This window comes from Mytilus galloprovincialis, chromosome 7 (assembly GCF_965363235.1).
Source record: "Mytilus galloprovincialis chromosome 7, xbMytGall1.hap1.1, whole genome shotgun sequence".
NCBI lineage: Eukaryota > Metazoa > Mollusca > Bivalvia > Mytilida > Mytilidae > Mytilus > Mytilus galloprovincialis.
Window position 1 is genome coordinate 5,330,775 of NC_134844.1, and position 16,158 is coordinate 5,346,932.

Genomic DNA, 16,158 nt, shown 5'->3' on the forward strand with positions numbered 1-16,158 from the left:
ACCTCAAACTAATTGCAACGGAAAATGTTTTAGTTATAATCTATAGCATTAAGCCCCAAATATACACAGGAAAAGTCCCCTAAAATCTAACTTGAGGAAAACTCAAATTCAGCATTTTCTAGGGAAATTAACAATGGAAAGGGAAGATAACTGTGTACAAATGAGCCCTTTTTTTGTCAGTTTTTGGTTGATTTTCTTTAAATTCATGTAAAGCATGATACATTGATGGGGTTCGTATGCAGCTATCCTCTTCTGTTCATGAAATGTACAAAAGGGAGGTGTTGTGGGTATATTCAAATTTATCTTTCATTAGAAATTGCAAATTTGTGGCTTTGTGAGCATTTGGAAAATTATGTGAAAATTTGGTATTGTTTATATCTGTAAATTATATTTTTTCAGCACTTGCCTTGTTTAAAGCAACTTTCAACCACAAAAAGAACAATATATGCTTAATTGGTTTTATTCAATTTGAGATTTTTTACCTTGACATGTTGAAAAATTTAAGATATGGTCAACTAATGAATTATGAAATTTATGTTGTAGTTTGATAAAAGATAGGAAAACACCTTAAAAGGTGTTAGTTATACTCTAAAGATAGCTAAAATATCAAGAATCATAGAAGCAGTAAAGTTATAATTTTTTATCAATTTTTATTGATATTTCTGCCTTTTTTGCAGAGTTATCTCCCATTTCAATGCAAATCTCCATAGGAATTTTAAAATCGTGATTATTTAGTCTTCCTAAAGTTATATTTTGTGGAACTTTTTTCTGTGTATATTTGGGTTATAATGCTAAAGATTAAAACTTAACCAGATGCTCCGCAGGGCGTAGCTTTATACGACCGCAGGGGTTGAACCCTGAACGGTTGGGGCAAGTATGGACACAACATTCAAGCTGGATTCAGCTCTAAATTTGGATTGTGATTAAATAGTTGACACATCATAGGTTTCTGACACAGAATGAATGTGTTCTAATGAACTTAAAATTTTTGTTTTCTCTTAGAGCAATTCACTATGCTGTTGAATATTAATCCTCTCAAAAAAATGTTTGAAGAAATTTTCTTTTTTATTTATGAAATTTCAAATGAGAAAAATTGAACCCCAATTTTTTTAATCACATCCCCCTTTCCCTTATTCCAAAACTAATCTCAATTAAAATTTCTAATGGAGTTTGCAACAATAACTACTCATTTAAATACATCATAAAATATTAAGATGTAAAAAAACTGCTTGTTATCACTGAATGGTAAAGATTATTTTAATTTATCAGTTGGTATTAAAAAGTGAATATACATTGTATATTGCATATAACAAAGATTTAAGTTGATTCTGGACAAAGAAAGATAACTCCAATTAAAAAAAAATCTTGCTATTGCACAATATTTTGCAATTAGATATTTCTTGCTTACTATTCTGGACAAAGAAAGATAACTCTAATTAAAAAAAAATTTGCTATTTCACAATATTGTGCAATTAGATATTTCTTGCCATTGCGCAATACTGTGCAATTGAAAAGACTTGCTATTGCACAATACTTAATATAATAGTTTTAGATCCTGATTTGGACCAACTTGAAAACTGGGCCCATAATAAAAAATCTAAGTACATTTTTGGATTCAGCATATCAAAGAACCCCAAGAATTCAATTTTTGTTAAAATCAGACTAAGTTTAATTTTGGACCCTTTGGACTTTAGTGTAGACCAATTTGAAAACAGGACCAAAAATGAAGAATCTACATACACAGTTAGATTTGGTATATCAAAGAACCCCATTTATTCAATTTTTGATGAAATCAAACAAAGTTTAATTTTGGACCCCGATTTTGACCAACTTGAAAACTGGGCCAATAATCAAGAATCTAAGTACATTTTTAGATTCAGCATATCAAAGAACCTAATTGATTCATTTTTTGTCAATATCAAACTAAGTTTAATTTTGGACCCTTTGGACCTTAATGTAGACCAATTTGAAAACGGGACCAAAAGTTAAGAATCTACATACACAGTCATGACAGTTAGATTCGGCATATCAAAGAACCCCAATTATTCAATTTTGATGAAATCAAACAAAGTTTAATTTTGGACCCTTTGGGCCCCTTATTCTGTTAGGACCAAAACTCCCAAAATCAATACCAACTTCCTTTTATGGTCATAAACCTTGTGTTTAAATTTCATAGATTTCTATTTACTTATACTAACGTTATGGTGCGAAAACCCAGAAAAATGCTTATTTTGGTCCCTTTTTGGCCCCTAATTCCTAAACTGTTGGGACCTAAACTCCCAAAATCAATACCAACCTTCCTTTTGTAGTCATTAACATTGTGTTTAAATTTCATTGATTTCTATTTACTTAAACTAAAGTTATTGTGGGAAAACCAAGAATAATGCTTATTTGGGCCCTTTTTTGGCCCCTAATTCCTAAACTGTTGAAACCAAAACTCCCAAAATCAATCCCAACCGTTCTTTTGTGGTCATAAACCTTGTGTCAAAATTTCATAGATTTCTATTAACTTAAACTAAAGTTATAGTGCGAAAACCAAGAAAATGCTTATTTGGGCCCTTTTTGGCCCCTAATTCCTAAAATGTTGGGACCAAAACTCCCAAAATCAATACCAACCGTCCTTTTGTGGTCATAAACCTTGTGTTAAAATTTCATAGATTTCCATTCACTTTTACTAAAGTTAGAGTGCGAAAACTAAAAGTATTCGGACGACGACGATGACGACGCCAACGACGCCAACGTGATAGCAATATACGACGAAAATTTTTTCAAATTTTGCGGTCGTATAAAAATTTTCAATTACTTTAAGGTTAGGGGCAGATTTATGCTAGATTGACTGGGCTAAATGGAGCCAAAAAGAACTGAAGACATTATCTCGAAGACAAGAATTAATATGGAATTTATTTACCCTTTCTCCTCCATATAAAATAGTTCACAATTTCAGATTTTTCATGGTTTTGATCAGTGAAAACCTTCACCTAAATTTGTGAAGGATCAGGAAAAGGTTAAGGTGTTGGGATGGCATGCAGATGACTAGATGGCCCATTATACCCTCTGCAAAGTCTTTGTGTTGGGTATAAAAAGGATTGATTATTCTAACCTTAAGTTTGAAAAATTTATACCTAAAAAAAACCAAACATATCTGCTTTTGAAAGTATTCATTTCTTTAATTCATGAATGGCTTTTGTCACATCTACTGATAGAGATAACTTTATTCAAATCTTTTATGCAGTCAAATAAAAACCTACTGGCAGGGATGGTTTTTGTTGAATCGTAATGAAACAATTTTTTTATCAAGGCCCTCCAATAAGATATCCCTGCCAAGTCTAGTCCAGCATTTAAGAATGAGATATAAAATGGTAATGGAATGCTCACTGACTATAGAGGATTGATGCAACATGAGGCAAATAACTCATTCTTGCCAAACTGTGCAGAATTTTTTTTAAATAGATTTAAAACTGAAATCTCAGATCCTCTCCCTGGGTCTGGTTTATATACTGACCTTATGACACTTAAATGAGTGACCTTGAACTTCAAATATAATATCTGGGTATGTTTTCTTAACATCCAAACGACAAGCTTCATTCTCACCATGAGGAGCTGCCTGCAAAAGAAAAAAACAATACTTGTTTCATATTTTTTTCCCTTGGGTTTTGCTCATTGTTTACTTCCATTCTTTTAATTGTAAAAATACCCTTGGGACTAGTTAAGTATCGCTATAATAAGTACTCACACTCTGATACATACATCAATCTTCAGATTTTCCAGAAATCGTAAAAAAAACTCATTTTTTTTTAATTCCTCAGAAATTGCATTAATAAATGCATGCAATAATTTCTGAATTTACAGTTCTTTTATTTCCTTATAGTATGCTATATGCTAACGACAGCTATAAAAGTTATAAACTATCCATCATTAATTAATCTTTACATTAGTGACTACTACTTACTACAGATGGCGATACTGCTGATTTTACTAAGCAACCAAAATCTTTCTTTAAGTCTTTCAAAAGTTGCTGATGTTGTATTGAAAGTAAACTTTTGTCTGGAAAATATTAAATGTTTGTTACAATAAATAATAATGAACATGAAATTGATCTCTTTACCATTAAAGAAAAGGGGTGTTGGAGGTTGGAGGGGTCCTGATCCCGAAATCCGGGGCTTAAAAACATGAAATCAAGAGGTCCCGAATTTAATGAATTCTCGGATCCCGAAAGGATCAATCCTGAAATCCTGAGCCTAAAAACATAGGATCCCGACGTCCCAAGCATTCTTAACTACAAACCAAAATTCTTTTAGAAGTTAAGCTACTTATTGTTTCTCAGGTGTAAATTTACTGGTTCTGGTTATGAAGAGCTTAAAAACATTTTTATTTTTATGGAAATATCTCATATTTTGATAAAACTAGAGGCTCTAAAGAGCCTATGTCGCTCACCTTGGTCTATGTGCATATTAAACAAAGGACACACAGATGGATTCATGACAAAATTGTGTTTTGGTAATGGTGATGAGTTTGTAGATCTTGTTTTACTGAACATTCTTGCTGCTTACAATTATCTCTATCTATAATGTCTGGCTTTAGAAACGCAACACTCATTCTGTAGATTTTTTTTACCAAATCATGTTTGTCACAACGACAGCAAACCGGATTTATTAACATTTATTTGTGTCCTTGCAATATCACAAGAACCATTACTGATGAATGGTGAAAGTGAAAATCATCAATATCAAATTTGACCTCCATTTTGTCATCAGTATCAACATATTAAAATTTGAAAAGCTTAGATTGAATGGTTCATGAGTAAATGCAACCACGTGAATGGAAACACCATTTTAAGATCTTTCAAGAACCATAACTCCTGAACGGTAAAAGTCAAAATCGTCATTATTGAACTTGACCTCTATTTTGTCATCAGTAACAACATATAAAAATTTCAAATGCTTTGGTTGAATGGTTCATGAGAAAATGCACGGACACGACTGGAAACACCATTTTTCAATCTTTCAAGAACCATAACTCCTGAACGGTAAAAGTCAAAATCGTCATTATTGAACTTGACCTCTATTTTGTCATAAGTAACAACATATTAAAATTTGGGAAGCTTTGGTAGAACAGTTCATGAATAAATGCACGGACACGACTGGAAACTCCATTTTTCAATCTTTCAAGAACCATAACTCCTGAACGGTAAAAGTCAAAATCGCCATTATTGAACTTGACCTTCATTTAGTTGTCAGTAACAACATATTAAAATTTTAAAAGCCTTGGTTGAACGGATCATGAGTTAATGCACAGACAACATTTGATTGCCGCCCGCCCGACTGCCCGACCGCCCGCCGTAAATCCCCAAATCAATAACCAACATTTTTGTCACAAAAATCTGGTTAAAAATGGTTAAAAATAAGAATATTGTAAAGATTCTTTAATAAACTTATTCTAAATTGATTTGACAAATTTCAGATTTTGACCTTCTTTAAGTGAAACAATACTAGGGAAATTAGCCCTAACTCTTACCTCTTTCTAAGATTTCAGCTAAATTGTTAAACTGTAAGAACTTAGCTAAAGCTATTGTCTTATTCCTTTGTCTTTTTTCAATATCCAATCTACCTGTTATAAAATAAACAGATTATAAGGCATAATGCAATCCTCTGATTCCTGGTTCCAGTTTGGTTTTCATTTTTGGTCCTTTTTGGTTTTATCATCTCTTCCACATTTGTATTAGAATTTGAACTTTCTAAAAATTTTGGCTTCAAGCGTCCCTGAGGGAAGAAATTGTGAAAAATGCACAACTAGTGCAGTAAAATTGGTAGTGTTAATGTTATATATAAATTTCTTTTATGATAGAGCTATTAAAAGTCTGCTAAAGTTGGCCAGTAAAACATAATAAATCTACAATTTTATTTACATAGTATATAAATATTATTTAAAGACTCTGCCAGACATGGATACAAATAAAACTAACAGTCGTGTTTATTAATGTGAGCATCCTTACCTGTATAAATAAAATGAAGAATTGGTCCAAAAACATCAGCACATATCTGTAACATAAATGTTTTAAAATAAATAGGGAAAAGTGGTACTATGATTGCCAATTAGACTCAAGGACACAATGATTTTTTCAATCTCTTACATTTTTTTTTAGATATAAACCAAAAACTGCAGAGCATATGTTCTATCTGTAGCAATATAAGCCATTGTTTCGATGAACCAACACCTGAGATAGATGTTTTGAACAGGATATTGTAAGGAACAGTTATATAAAGTTTGGCTCAAATCTTTCAAAAGCAGTTTCATAGATTTTTTTTTAAAGTTTTAAAGAAACCTATAATTGTTAAATTTTTACACATTGTGACTTGGATGCAGAGTTGTCTCATTGGCACTCATACCAAGTCTTCTTATTTCTATATAAATATAAGTTGTTATCTAAGTTTTGAGGTGTATCTTTCCTTCAGGACCTTGCATATTTTAACTTACACATTTTTTAGTTAATGCAATCCTGCCATTAGTATTATGCTGAAACAATTCTGCAAAGAATCTACATCTCACAGACAAAATACAACGATGTGCTAAAAATAGTTGACCTTGGATTTCAAGTTCAATGTCATATCCTGGTTGTCTCTCATATAACCTGAAATATTAAACCAAAAAGTTACTAAACATTTAAAGTTTATTTTAGGACACTGGTCTGTTGAGAAAATTCTAAGCTAAAACTATTATGACTAGATTTTCTACATTGCTAAGAACAATTGATTTACTGATTGATTGATTGATTGGTGTTTAAAGCCACTTTCAACACCTATTTTGCTATTTTGCGGCAGTCAGTTTCTATAAGTGGAAGAAGCCACGGAGATCCCTTCAAACAATTGATTCAAGTAAAAGATGTTTAATGTTTGGAAAAAGTGGAAATTGTGCCATTTTACCTGTTATTAACCCTTTCAACGCTATACACGGCATATGCCGCGATGACGTACGCCGTTCGCCACTGCTATTCGCGGCATATGCCGCGATGAAAAAGGATTTTTCATAAGGACTCTTAAACCATTCGGTTTTCATTCGGGTTCTCTCTAATTTTTCCTCGTTTGAATCTAGGATATGCAAGGTCTCATTTGCGCTTGAAATCCCGACAATTTTTATAGTAAAATCATGCAGTAGAAGGAAAATAGAAGGAAAATAAAAAACAAATATTTTGACAAATGCAAATGGCGGAAATCGGAAACGAAGCTGTAAATATGGAAAAATTTCAGCATTTCCTTGGCGAAACTTACAACGAGGATTAGTTAAAAGGTTTCTTGTTATCTCAATGTGTTTATTACATAAAATTCGTGTGGGAAATATGATTTGATCGATCATTACGAGACGTAGAAAAAGGGGGGAAAACGGAGGTTGACTGAAATTTTTTAGGACAGAGCTATTTATTTGTGCCACGATTACATAAAACATTATGTATGGTACAATACGCTACGGAATTGGGCACCTGGTGTCTTCTTTACAATATGGCAGATAAAACAACAAAATAAATGAAGACTAAAAGTAGTTTTTATTCAAAATTCAACACAAATGTAATAAATTACACCTTTTACCTGTTAATTACCTGAAAACGCAGGTAACCTGATAAAAATTTCAGTAAAATAATTGCCTAACATTACAGTTCATGCTCTCCTGAGCATTTTTCATGCAATAACTTTCTCTGTATCTCATATAATAAAAAAGATACGGCAGTCTGAAAAGGAAAATACTGTTCTAATGAATGTACTAAAAAAAAATGCAGCAGCAGCAGCCATTTTTCTATTTTTTTGTGTAGCGTTGAAAGGGTTAATAAACTGAGATAGCATTTAATCTATGTTTTTGTTCTACCACGAATAAATCATGCATGATAAATTATTGTCTGTAATACCACAGCTATTTCCATTATTTTGCTGTGCTAGTTTAAACATATTTTGTTATGCTGTGTTAAGTAAGTAGAATATCAATTAAAGTCTTACTGTTGTAAATACTCCACATATTTAAGATCTGTACTTTCCACAATTAAGGAACATTCATACTGCTTTAAAACTTGTCTGATGTCATTAGTTAAAGAAGACAAAAAACATCTCTGACTATCTACACTGTTAGTGTCATATCTTGCTCCTGTGAAAATATATATATAAAAAAAAAAATTAAAACAAATTCCATTTCAGGGGGTCTGAATAAGGTCTACAGAATGGAGAATAATAAACATATAATATAACTCATGTATAACGATTTTTCTGCACTCTCATCAGTTAAATTTTAATTATTGAAAAAGCTTGGCAAGCCTCATGCTTTAAAAATTGAAATTTTTTAAATGTCTCAAAATCAATAATATCGTAACAAACTTGTTGCAATGGTGAAATATATATATGTTAATGACTAAACTGTCTCCTGATGAGTAGTAAACCCAACAGATACCAGTAGTGGATAAAGAACAGCTTACCTAGTTTGGGATTGATTTGCTTTTATTTTCGTTGTTGTATTTTGTATTTCTGGTTCTTGTTAGGCCAATCTTTAGTTTTCTGTGTAGTGTTTGGACTGTTTTGTGTTTTGGTTGTTTTCTTTTGACCCTAGCATGTTGTTGTTATCATCAATGTCTGGTTTTGATTGCCTCCTGAGAGTTATCTCCCCTGTTTTTAAAACTTATGACAAATGAGGGGAGGGGGGTGTTGGAGGTTGGAGGGGTCCTGATCCCGAAATTGGGGGCTAAAAATATGAAATAAAGATGTCCCGAATTTAAAGAAATTTAAAATCCTCACATCCCGAAATTCGTAAAAATTAATTCCCAGATCCCGAAAGGATCAATCCTGAAATCCTGAGCTTAAAAACATAGGATCCCGACATCCCAAAAAGGTCCTCCCCCTCACATATGTAATCATACAAAACAGCCATCATAATTACCATTCTGTAGCAGATATTTGACAGCATTCAGATGTCCACACAAACAAGCCAAGTACCTATAAAATAATGGTAAAGATTTTCACCAGGATGTATTATAACATTCAACTAATTCATTCCCTGTTTATTTTTTAGAAAAACTTTATATGAAGTCATTCTTTACTTTGTATGTTTAACCAAGTGATTTTGCCAATAAAAGTTCTAGCTGACTTTTCATGGAAATTAATTAATAAATTTTATTTCTTTTGAAACAGTTGAAGGAAAACTTGATTGTATTTGAAAATCTTCAAACTTTCATAGTACTTATATTGGTATATGTATATCTTGATGACAGCAGAAAACAGAATATTAGTTATATTAAATATAAAGGTTGACCATAGCCAAATACAAATGAAATTTGAATGTTACATTATGTTCAATTGCCGAATTTTTAATTACCAAAGTCTTGTCAATTTCCATGACAATTCCAATAAGTACATATAATATACTAAAAATGGTAAACAGAATCTGTTGTACTTCCAAAGGAGTATTTTGAAATCAGGGAAATTGTTTAAACTCTTTATTTTTTTATCAAAATTGTGTCGATAACCAGGCAAATTTATTTCACATAAGTAAACACTGGTATTTTAAAATCTGTTAAACTTACAAAGGAGTATTATCCCAAGCATCAGTGGTATTAACATTGATGCCCTTGCCTTCTATGAAACGACTGAAAAATATATATACAAACTTCAGTTAAGGGTTTTTATACAAAATATATATCAAAAGATTTCACTTTTTGAAGACATTAGTCAAAAGAAGCTATAGTGAATAATTTCTTCAGAAAATGATTGAATCACGCTGAGGGATGAACAAAAATTTTTAACATAGTTGGGCTAAATTTAGACGAATTATAATATATATATATATATTGTGAAGTTGAAATCATTCCTTTGTAAATTTTATAGGTGCCATCACAAGTTGGTTGACTGTTCAAGATCTGGAAATCCGTTTCACAGATGATATCAGATTTGTTCCTTATGTCGTTACTACAATCCTGTTACCTTTTCACTAATGTGACCAACCAAATTAGACTTATTACTGGGTTTGTATTAACATAAGCAACACAACAGGTGCCACATGTGGAGTAAGATCTGCTTACCCTTTCATAGCACCTGTACATTTGCATAACACACTTCTGCTTTATTGTCCATTTGACTCTATGATATTTAAATAGGTAAAGTCACATAGTACAAAGAAATAATCCTGATCCTTCAAATTCATTTCATGTGGGACTTTCTCTTTTGAATTTTTGTTGGAGTTCAGTATTTTCGTTATTTGACTTTTTCAAACCACTTGTGACAATGAATGTTGTTTTTGTTTTTGATTGGAAGGCTGTTACACTATGTATACTTCATCAGGCAATCAACACTTCAAATAAAATTTAAAATAGAAACCTAATTGGAAACTTTTTTTTAATTATACACCAAAACTTAATAGTCAGATAAGGCATCTATCATATGTCAGAAAAAATTAAGGGAAAAATATCAATTTGAAAAAATGGATTTATATGATTTTGTTTCTGCTAATATATAGTTCTAGGTCAAGTGGACAATAAACAGAAATTTAGTGTGTTTTGATCCAAGTTACCTGATAGACTTAACATCACCAAGTCTGACACTTCTAAAAAAATCTTTCAAGTCTTGACTTTTCTCTTTTCCATATCTGGCTGATTGTTTATCCTAAAAGTATTCAACTATAAATGAATAAATGGAGGTGTCCACTTGCATTTATAAATAATGTTAAAAGTGATATGACCCAAATTTAAACTTGATCTCTGTTTTGCAGTAATAAGCATTGTGTAGAAGTTTCATAACATATGGTTGAGGCAAACTAAAGTAAGAGGATGGAAACCAATTTTGGCACATAAACATGGGAACACTTAATGCCTACTCTGGTAAAAACTGGTGAATAAAATTATGCCTGCCAACTATCACTATTTCCAGGGGATTTCCCACATGGAGGCTCCCAAATGGAAATTTCGAAAGAGCAATTTTGTTCACAATTTTAAACAAAACAATCAATTTTGCAATGTCAATAGGCTTGTATGAGTGTGAAAAAGCCAAAACACAACATTAAAATGTATTTGAAGGCCCCTTATGGTTTTGTGGGACTATAAGAGCCATCTTGCACGTAAAACCCCCATTGGCATTTTGAAAAGTTGGCAGGTATGATTATGATGCACATAAAAATTGAAAAACAACTATCAGCACCACAGTATTGGTTCAAAATATAAAAAAAAGATGTGCAGTGATATTGTTGTCTTTTTTCAAAACTACCTCTACCGTTTTTTATTGGGAAAATTGCATATTTTTTATTGAAATTGGGAAATTTTTATATTTTTGATTCTAAACACATCTCCTATTTTTTGCTGACCTTTGCTGTCTTTTTTGCACTGTTTTTTCATGTATATTTTGGTTGTCAGACATTTTCAACCTGAAAGGTACTTTTCGAGAGGGGAGTGAAACCAAAACAATGATGGTACTTAATGCATTGAAAACCATGTGTCTTACAAACACCATGATGATTCTGATCAGAAAACTGGATCTCAAAAGTGCTTTCTAATATCAAAATAATAACATGAATACGAAATTTACAAACATTACTACCAATGCCATCACTGTTTTGGGAAAATGTTGAACTTTTTGGGAGGAATTTTAAGCCATTTTTTTTAGTAATTGGGAATTTTCTCTAGGGGAAAAGGCCGAATTTCGGCTGTAATTTGAGGCAAACAATATCACTGATGTGGTATGATTGCCAATGAGACATCTCTTCACAAGAGACCAAATGACACAGAAATTAACAACTGCCTTCAAAAATGAGCAAGCCCATACCACATAGTATGCAGCCATAAAAAAGCCTGAAATAAAATGTAAAACAATTCAAAAGAAAAAACAGAATGCCTAATTAATGTTCCATATATATATAGATGAACAAAGAACAGATCAAATTTATTTGATCATTGTGTGTTTATTTGTCACTTTTTGACGGATATTTTATAGTGTGTCTTTCTATGTTGTGATGTTATACTACTGTTATACTACTTTTTCAGAAAAAAGAGAAGGTTTGGTACCTTTAAAACATTTAATACCACTCCAATAGTTTGAACCTGTCCTAAGTCAGGAATCTGATGTTCAGTGGTTGTTTTTTGTTGTTGTTTGTTTATGTGGTTTATAAGCTAGTGTTTCTCGTTTTTTATATAGATTAATTAGACCTTGGTTTTCCCATTTGAATACACCTTATCGCTATTTGTCCGCCATTGCTGGAAATCACACAGGTTCCCGTAAAATTTTGACGTCATAAAACAAAATGTCTGACGCCACAATGGAAAAGTGATTGTTGTTGACGTCAAAAGTTCAAGCGGACGGGTCAGCCGGGAATAGCGATAAGGTGTATTGTTTGACACTGTTACTGTTAAAGTCATTTGCCAAGAATTTTTACCGTAAGTCGTCACAAATATCCCCAATTAAGACCCTCAGACCACAGACACTTGTTTCTATCCATGGGAAGGTCGACTATCCATATAAATAGCTTCTATTTATACGAATAGTTGACCTTCCCATGAATAGAAACAAGTGCCTGTGCCTCATACATACAGAAATTATGTGTCAACAGTTTGCTAAGAATCAGTCAAATATGAACCTCAATTTATTCTAATTTCTTACCGACATGACAGTCTGTTTCGTTGTTAAACAAACATACCAACAACTTATCTAATGACAGTTAATCACATTATCATATTAATCAACTGTTATTTTTTGAAAGATCGTACATCCATTTCGAAATCTTCATTTGTGCATTGTTGACATTGCAAAGACAGGGGAGATTATTTCCCGCGGTTTCTAAAAAAAATGTGGAATCGGTACCGGTGATAAATTTCCGTGACAGATAAAATGGCATGATTGATTTGAAGATAGATATGGTGATCAGGACAGGAGCATTTTTGGCAGGTGGCATATCCATTTTAACCTGTAGCTAGTATAGGTTATTTATTTTCATTTTTGTAGTAGATCTATATAAAGATCTGTAATCCTGCATTTTGAGAAAAAAAAAATTTAATTATTTATCTTTATTGGACAGAATATTCTGTCATCACTAGTCATGGGCAAACAAATATATTTTCAGTTATTTGAGCAGACCAGAATATGCAGTTTTAATAATTCTCTGCACTTGAAACCATTAAATCTGTTGAAACCATTACCTTTAACCTTGCATGTTATAATCATTCATTTTCAGCATCTAGTATATGACCTTGTAATCTACAGTAAAATGTTCATGATATGAACCTTTTTATCTTTAAATATGGAAATTAAATTTTATGAACTTTGCAATTTGAAGCTAAGTCTTTTCAGGATTTCTCCATCAGGAACTCAAAAAGTCCAAATTGAAAATTCTTGAATAATTATCTTAATGTACTCTAATAGGCTATTTGCCAATTCCCTTAATTGACCCTGAAAATAGAGATCCCTCTTTCAGTTGTCTCCCTTTATGAGGGACATTAATTTTTATTTATAATGGTGAGCTACCAGAACGTATATTGACAATGTTGCTGTTCATTGAAGATCAGTTTGTGTGAAAGGTCCAGATGATATTTGTTACACTGTAATGAACTGTTTTAAAAGTGGTGAATAATCCATGTAATGTACTATAGGGATGCATAATATGTAATCCATGTGTAAATTGTAGACATGCTTATCTTCACTTCTCACTTAATTACAGATTAATTAAAGATTCTTGTTAATTACCCACACACACAGCAATGGTAAGTACTTAATTATATAATATAATTTTTTTCTTCAAGAAACTTCAGATGACCACAAGTTTATTTAGATTTTTTAATAGATTTTATATTTATTAAGGGGGTCTCATTGGGGGGTCCTGATCCCGGATCCCGCTTAGTATTTTGTAAGATTCCCTTATCCCGCTTACACTATTTGCGTAAGCAATTCTTATTTTTTTGTAATTTCCTGTGTCCCACTAGACCTCATTTCCCGTTTTCACGGCACAATAATTTGACTTTCGTGTGTCACGCTTACAAAGAATCGGCAACCCTACATCACGCTTAGACTCCAATGAGACCCACTATTAAAGTACCCAATACTCTTGCTTTGCTAATATACACATATTAGGCTGACAAAATGCAATGGTAAGCTATTCATTTAGAAGGTAAGATGTGTCAACTTGACCAGTTTTTAATAACAAAAGATATAATTCCTGATTTCTTGAAATGATTATTTTGCAATGAAGTAAATGTCATTAAGATATGATTTTCACAAACTAGACATATAATGATTATTAGTTTGCTGAGATAATAGATTAACAGAAGTGGTCTGTATAACTGTCAAAACACACTCAGCATTTATCATCACACTTAATATATAACAAAGAGGAGGCTGAATGGAATGTAGTGTAATGCATCATTGAAGTTATAATGTTTATTGTGATGGGGGAGGCAAAAAAAGGGGGGTTGGAAAGCTTAGTCTAATGTAGTGTGCATCATTCTAATAACAATAAGCAGAGAATGATTATATTAAAGGTCAAAGGTCAAATCTTAAGAGAAAAGGTCTGAGTAATTAAAAACCAAACATTTTTAGCTCACGTAAAAATTGATTGTCCTTGATCATGTTGATCAGTCTTTATAAATGTTTTAGAAGAAGGATAGGCCTAGTTAATTTTCTATGTAGAAGGTTAAAAAAAAGCAGTATAATTCTCCCTAGTGCATATTAACATTTGAAATATAGTCTGATGAATAAATCTGATTCTAATCAGGAATACATTTCTATAAGCTTGTATTATATAATTGTTTTACCCTGATCTTATCATTATTTCTGAAAGGCTTTAACATTAAAATTTGGTTTATAATGTGATGCAATAAATTTAAACAAAAAGGTACTGTTTTACAACTTTTTTTTTGTTAGTTAATGTCTTAAAGAAATTTCTTGGGAAAATAATAAATAGCCACCTTTAGAACAAGGATCAAGACAAAATTTGTAAGTTTGATATATATCTGCAGGGATGGGTTCTATAGTATTCAATAAACTTGATGCTGATAATATTAGAAAGGAGGATGTCACCATGATTTACTGGTTATTGTTAAACTTTAATGACTTAAAAAAAATTGAGATCTGGGCATTAAGTTCATTCATTGAATGATTTATAATTTAATTTTTTTCTTTTAACTGTGTGAAGTTCAATTATTGGTTGTACTATTTTTATTTAAGAAGATAAGGTGTGTGGTGTTATCATCAATATCGGGAGACATCTTTGGACAATTGTGTCTTTAGACATTTCTTTAAGGCATAAACATTATAAAAACATATTTGTCTCAAGATGTGTCTTAAACTGCCTTGTTAGATCTCTGTTTATATACCTATAAAGTTAACAAGAAATGATAGTAAGTCATAGATGTAATAAAAACATCGCTTCAGTCTGAGACTATAAAAACACACAACACAAAGTATCAATAGTCTCAGTTTCGGTCAACAGCAATAATTAGACCAATTTTATAAATTCTGCTGATGACAATCATTATGTTGTAAAATTTTACAGATGAAATTGTGGTTGTCCCCCCTTGCCTGAATAAAAAAAACTTAAATTAATAAATCAAGTTTTGCCAATTTTTTTTTTTGATTTTCCGATGTATACCAAAATAAACTAAAAAATACCTGTTGGTAAATTTATTTCAACAAATCTGATAAGGTTTTGTTTTACTAAAGATATTATCCATTATAGGACCTTTCTTAAGTCAAAATTTGTAAGCATGACTCATCAGTACCTTGAGACATCTTGAGACAATTGTGTCTTTAGAAATTTCTATAACCCTTTCCTCCATAATGAGGCCTGTGTAGTTGAAACGTCTTACCTACAAAAAACTTTTATCAAACTTAAATAAACTTTGTATCTGACATATAAAGGATATTCATGGGGAGATCTGACTGTAATTTCATTGATGAAATATTCATTATAGCAATTCATTAATACTAGAAACCTGATGATTTTTTTTTATGGAAAAAATCCTATGCAATTCAAGTATGTAAAACAATAAATCCATGGAGGAAAGGGTAAAGGCATAAACATAATAAAGACACATGTTTTTTTCAAAATACATGTTTAAAAAAACTGATCTTGTGAGGTCTGTGTTTACGTATAAAGTTAACTAGAAATGATAGAAAATGATAGATATAATAAAAGTATTGTTTCTGTCTGAAACTA

The 16,158-nt window shown here is 31.6% G+C and overlaps 2 protein-coding genes across 2 annotated transcripts in view; one reads left to right on the forward strand and one right to left on the reverse strand.

The window, feature by feature from the left end:
• The window catches only part of LOC143084102 (uncharacterized), a 35,066-nt gene extending 22,218 nt beyond the window's left edge, over positions 1 to 12,848 (reverse strand). The window contains exons 1-10 of the mRNA XM_076260509.1: positions 12,612 to 12,848; positions 10,537 to 10,628; positions 9,554 to 9,616; positions 8,911 to 8,966; positions 7,983 to 8,127; positions 6,475 to 6,628; positions 5,993 to 6,038; positions 5,515 to 5,607; positions 3,950 to 4,044; positions 3,503 to 3,604 (exon numbers count right to left, since the gene is read on the reverse strand). Of these exons, the coding sequence (XP_076116624.1) occupies positions 3,503 to 3,604; positions 3,950 to 4,044; positions 5,515 to 5,607; positions 5,993 to 6,038; positions 6,475 to 6,628; positions 7,983 to 8,127; positions 8,911 to 8,966; positions 9,554 to 9,616; positions 10,537 to 10,628; positions 12,612 to 12,617 (852 nt within the window). The 5' untranslated portion in view covers positions 12,618 to 12,848. The remainder of the gene's footprint in view (positions 1 to 3,502; positions 3,605 to 3,949; positions 4,045 to 5,514; positions 5,608 to 5,992; positions 6,039 to 6,474; positions 6,629 to 7,982; positions 8,128 to 8,910; positions 8,967 to 9,553; positions 9,617 to 10,536; positions 10,629 to 12,611) is intronic.
• Positions 12,849 to 13,611: 763 nt separating this feature from the next.
• LOC143082177 (rho family-interacting cell polarization regulator 2-like) overlaps positions 13,612 to 16,158 on the forward strand; it is a 77,648-nt gene continuing 75,101 nt past the window's right edge. Inside the window, exon 1 of the mRNA XM_076257743.1 lies at positions 13,612 to 13,708. The gene's annotated coding sequence lies outside the window, so the exon portion shown is untranslated. The remainder of the gene's footprint in view (positions 13,709 to 16,158) is intronic.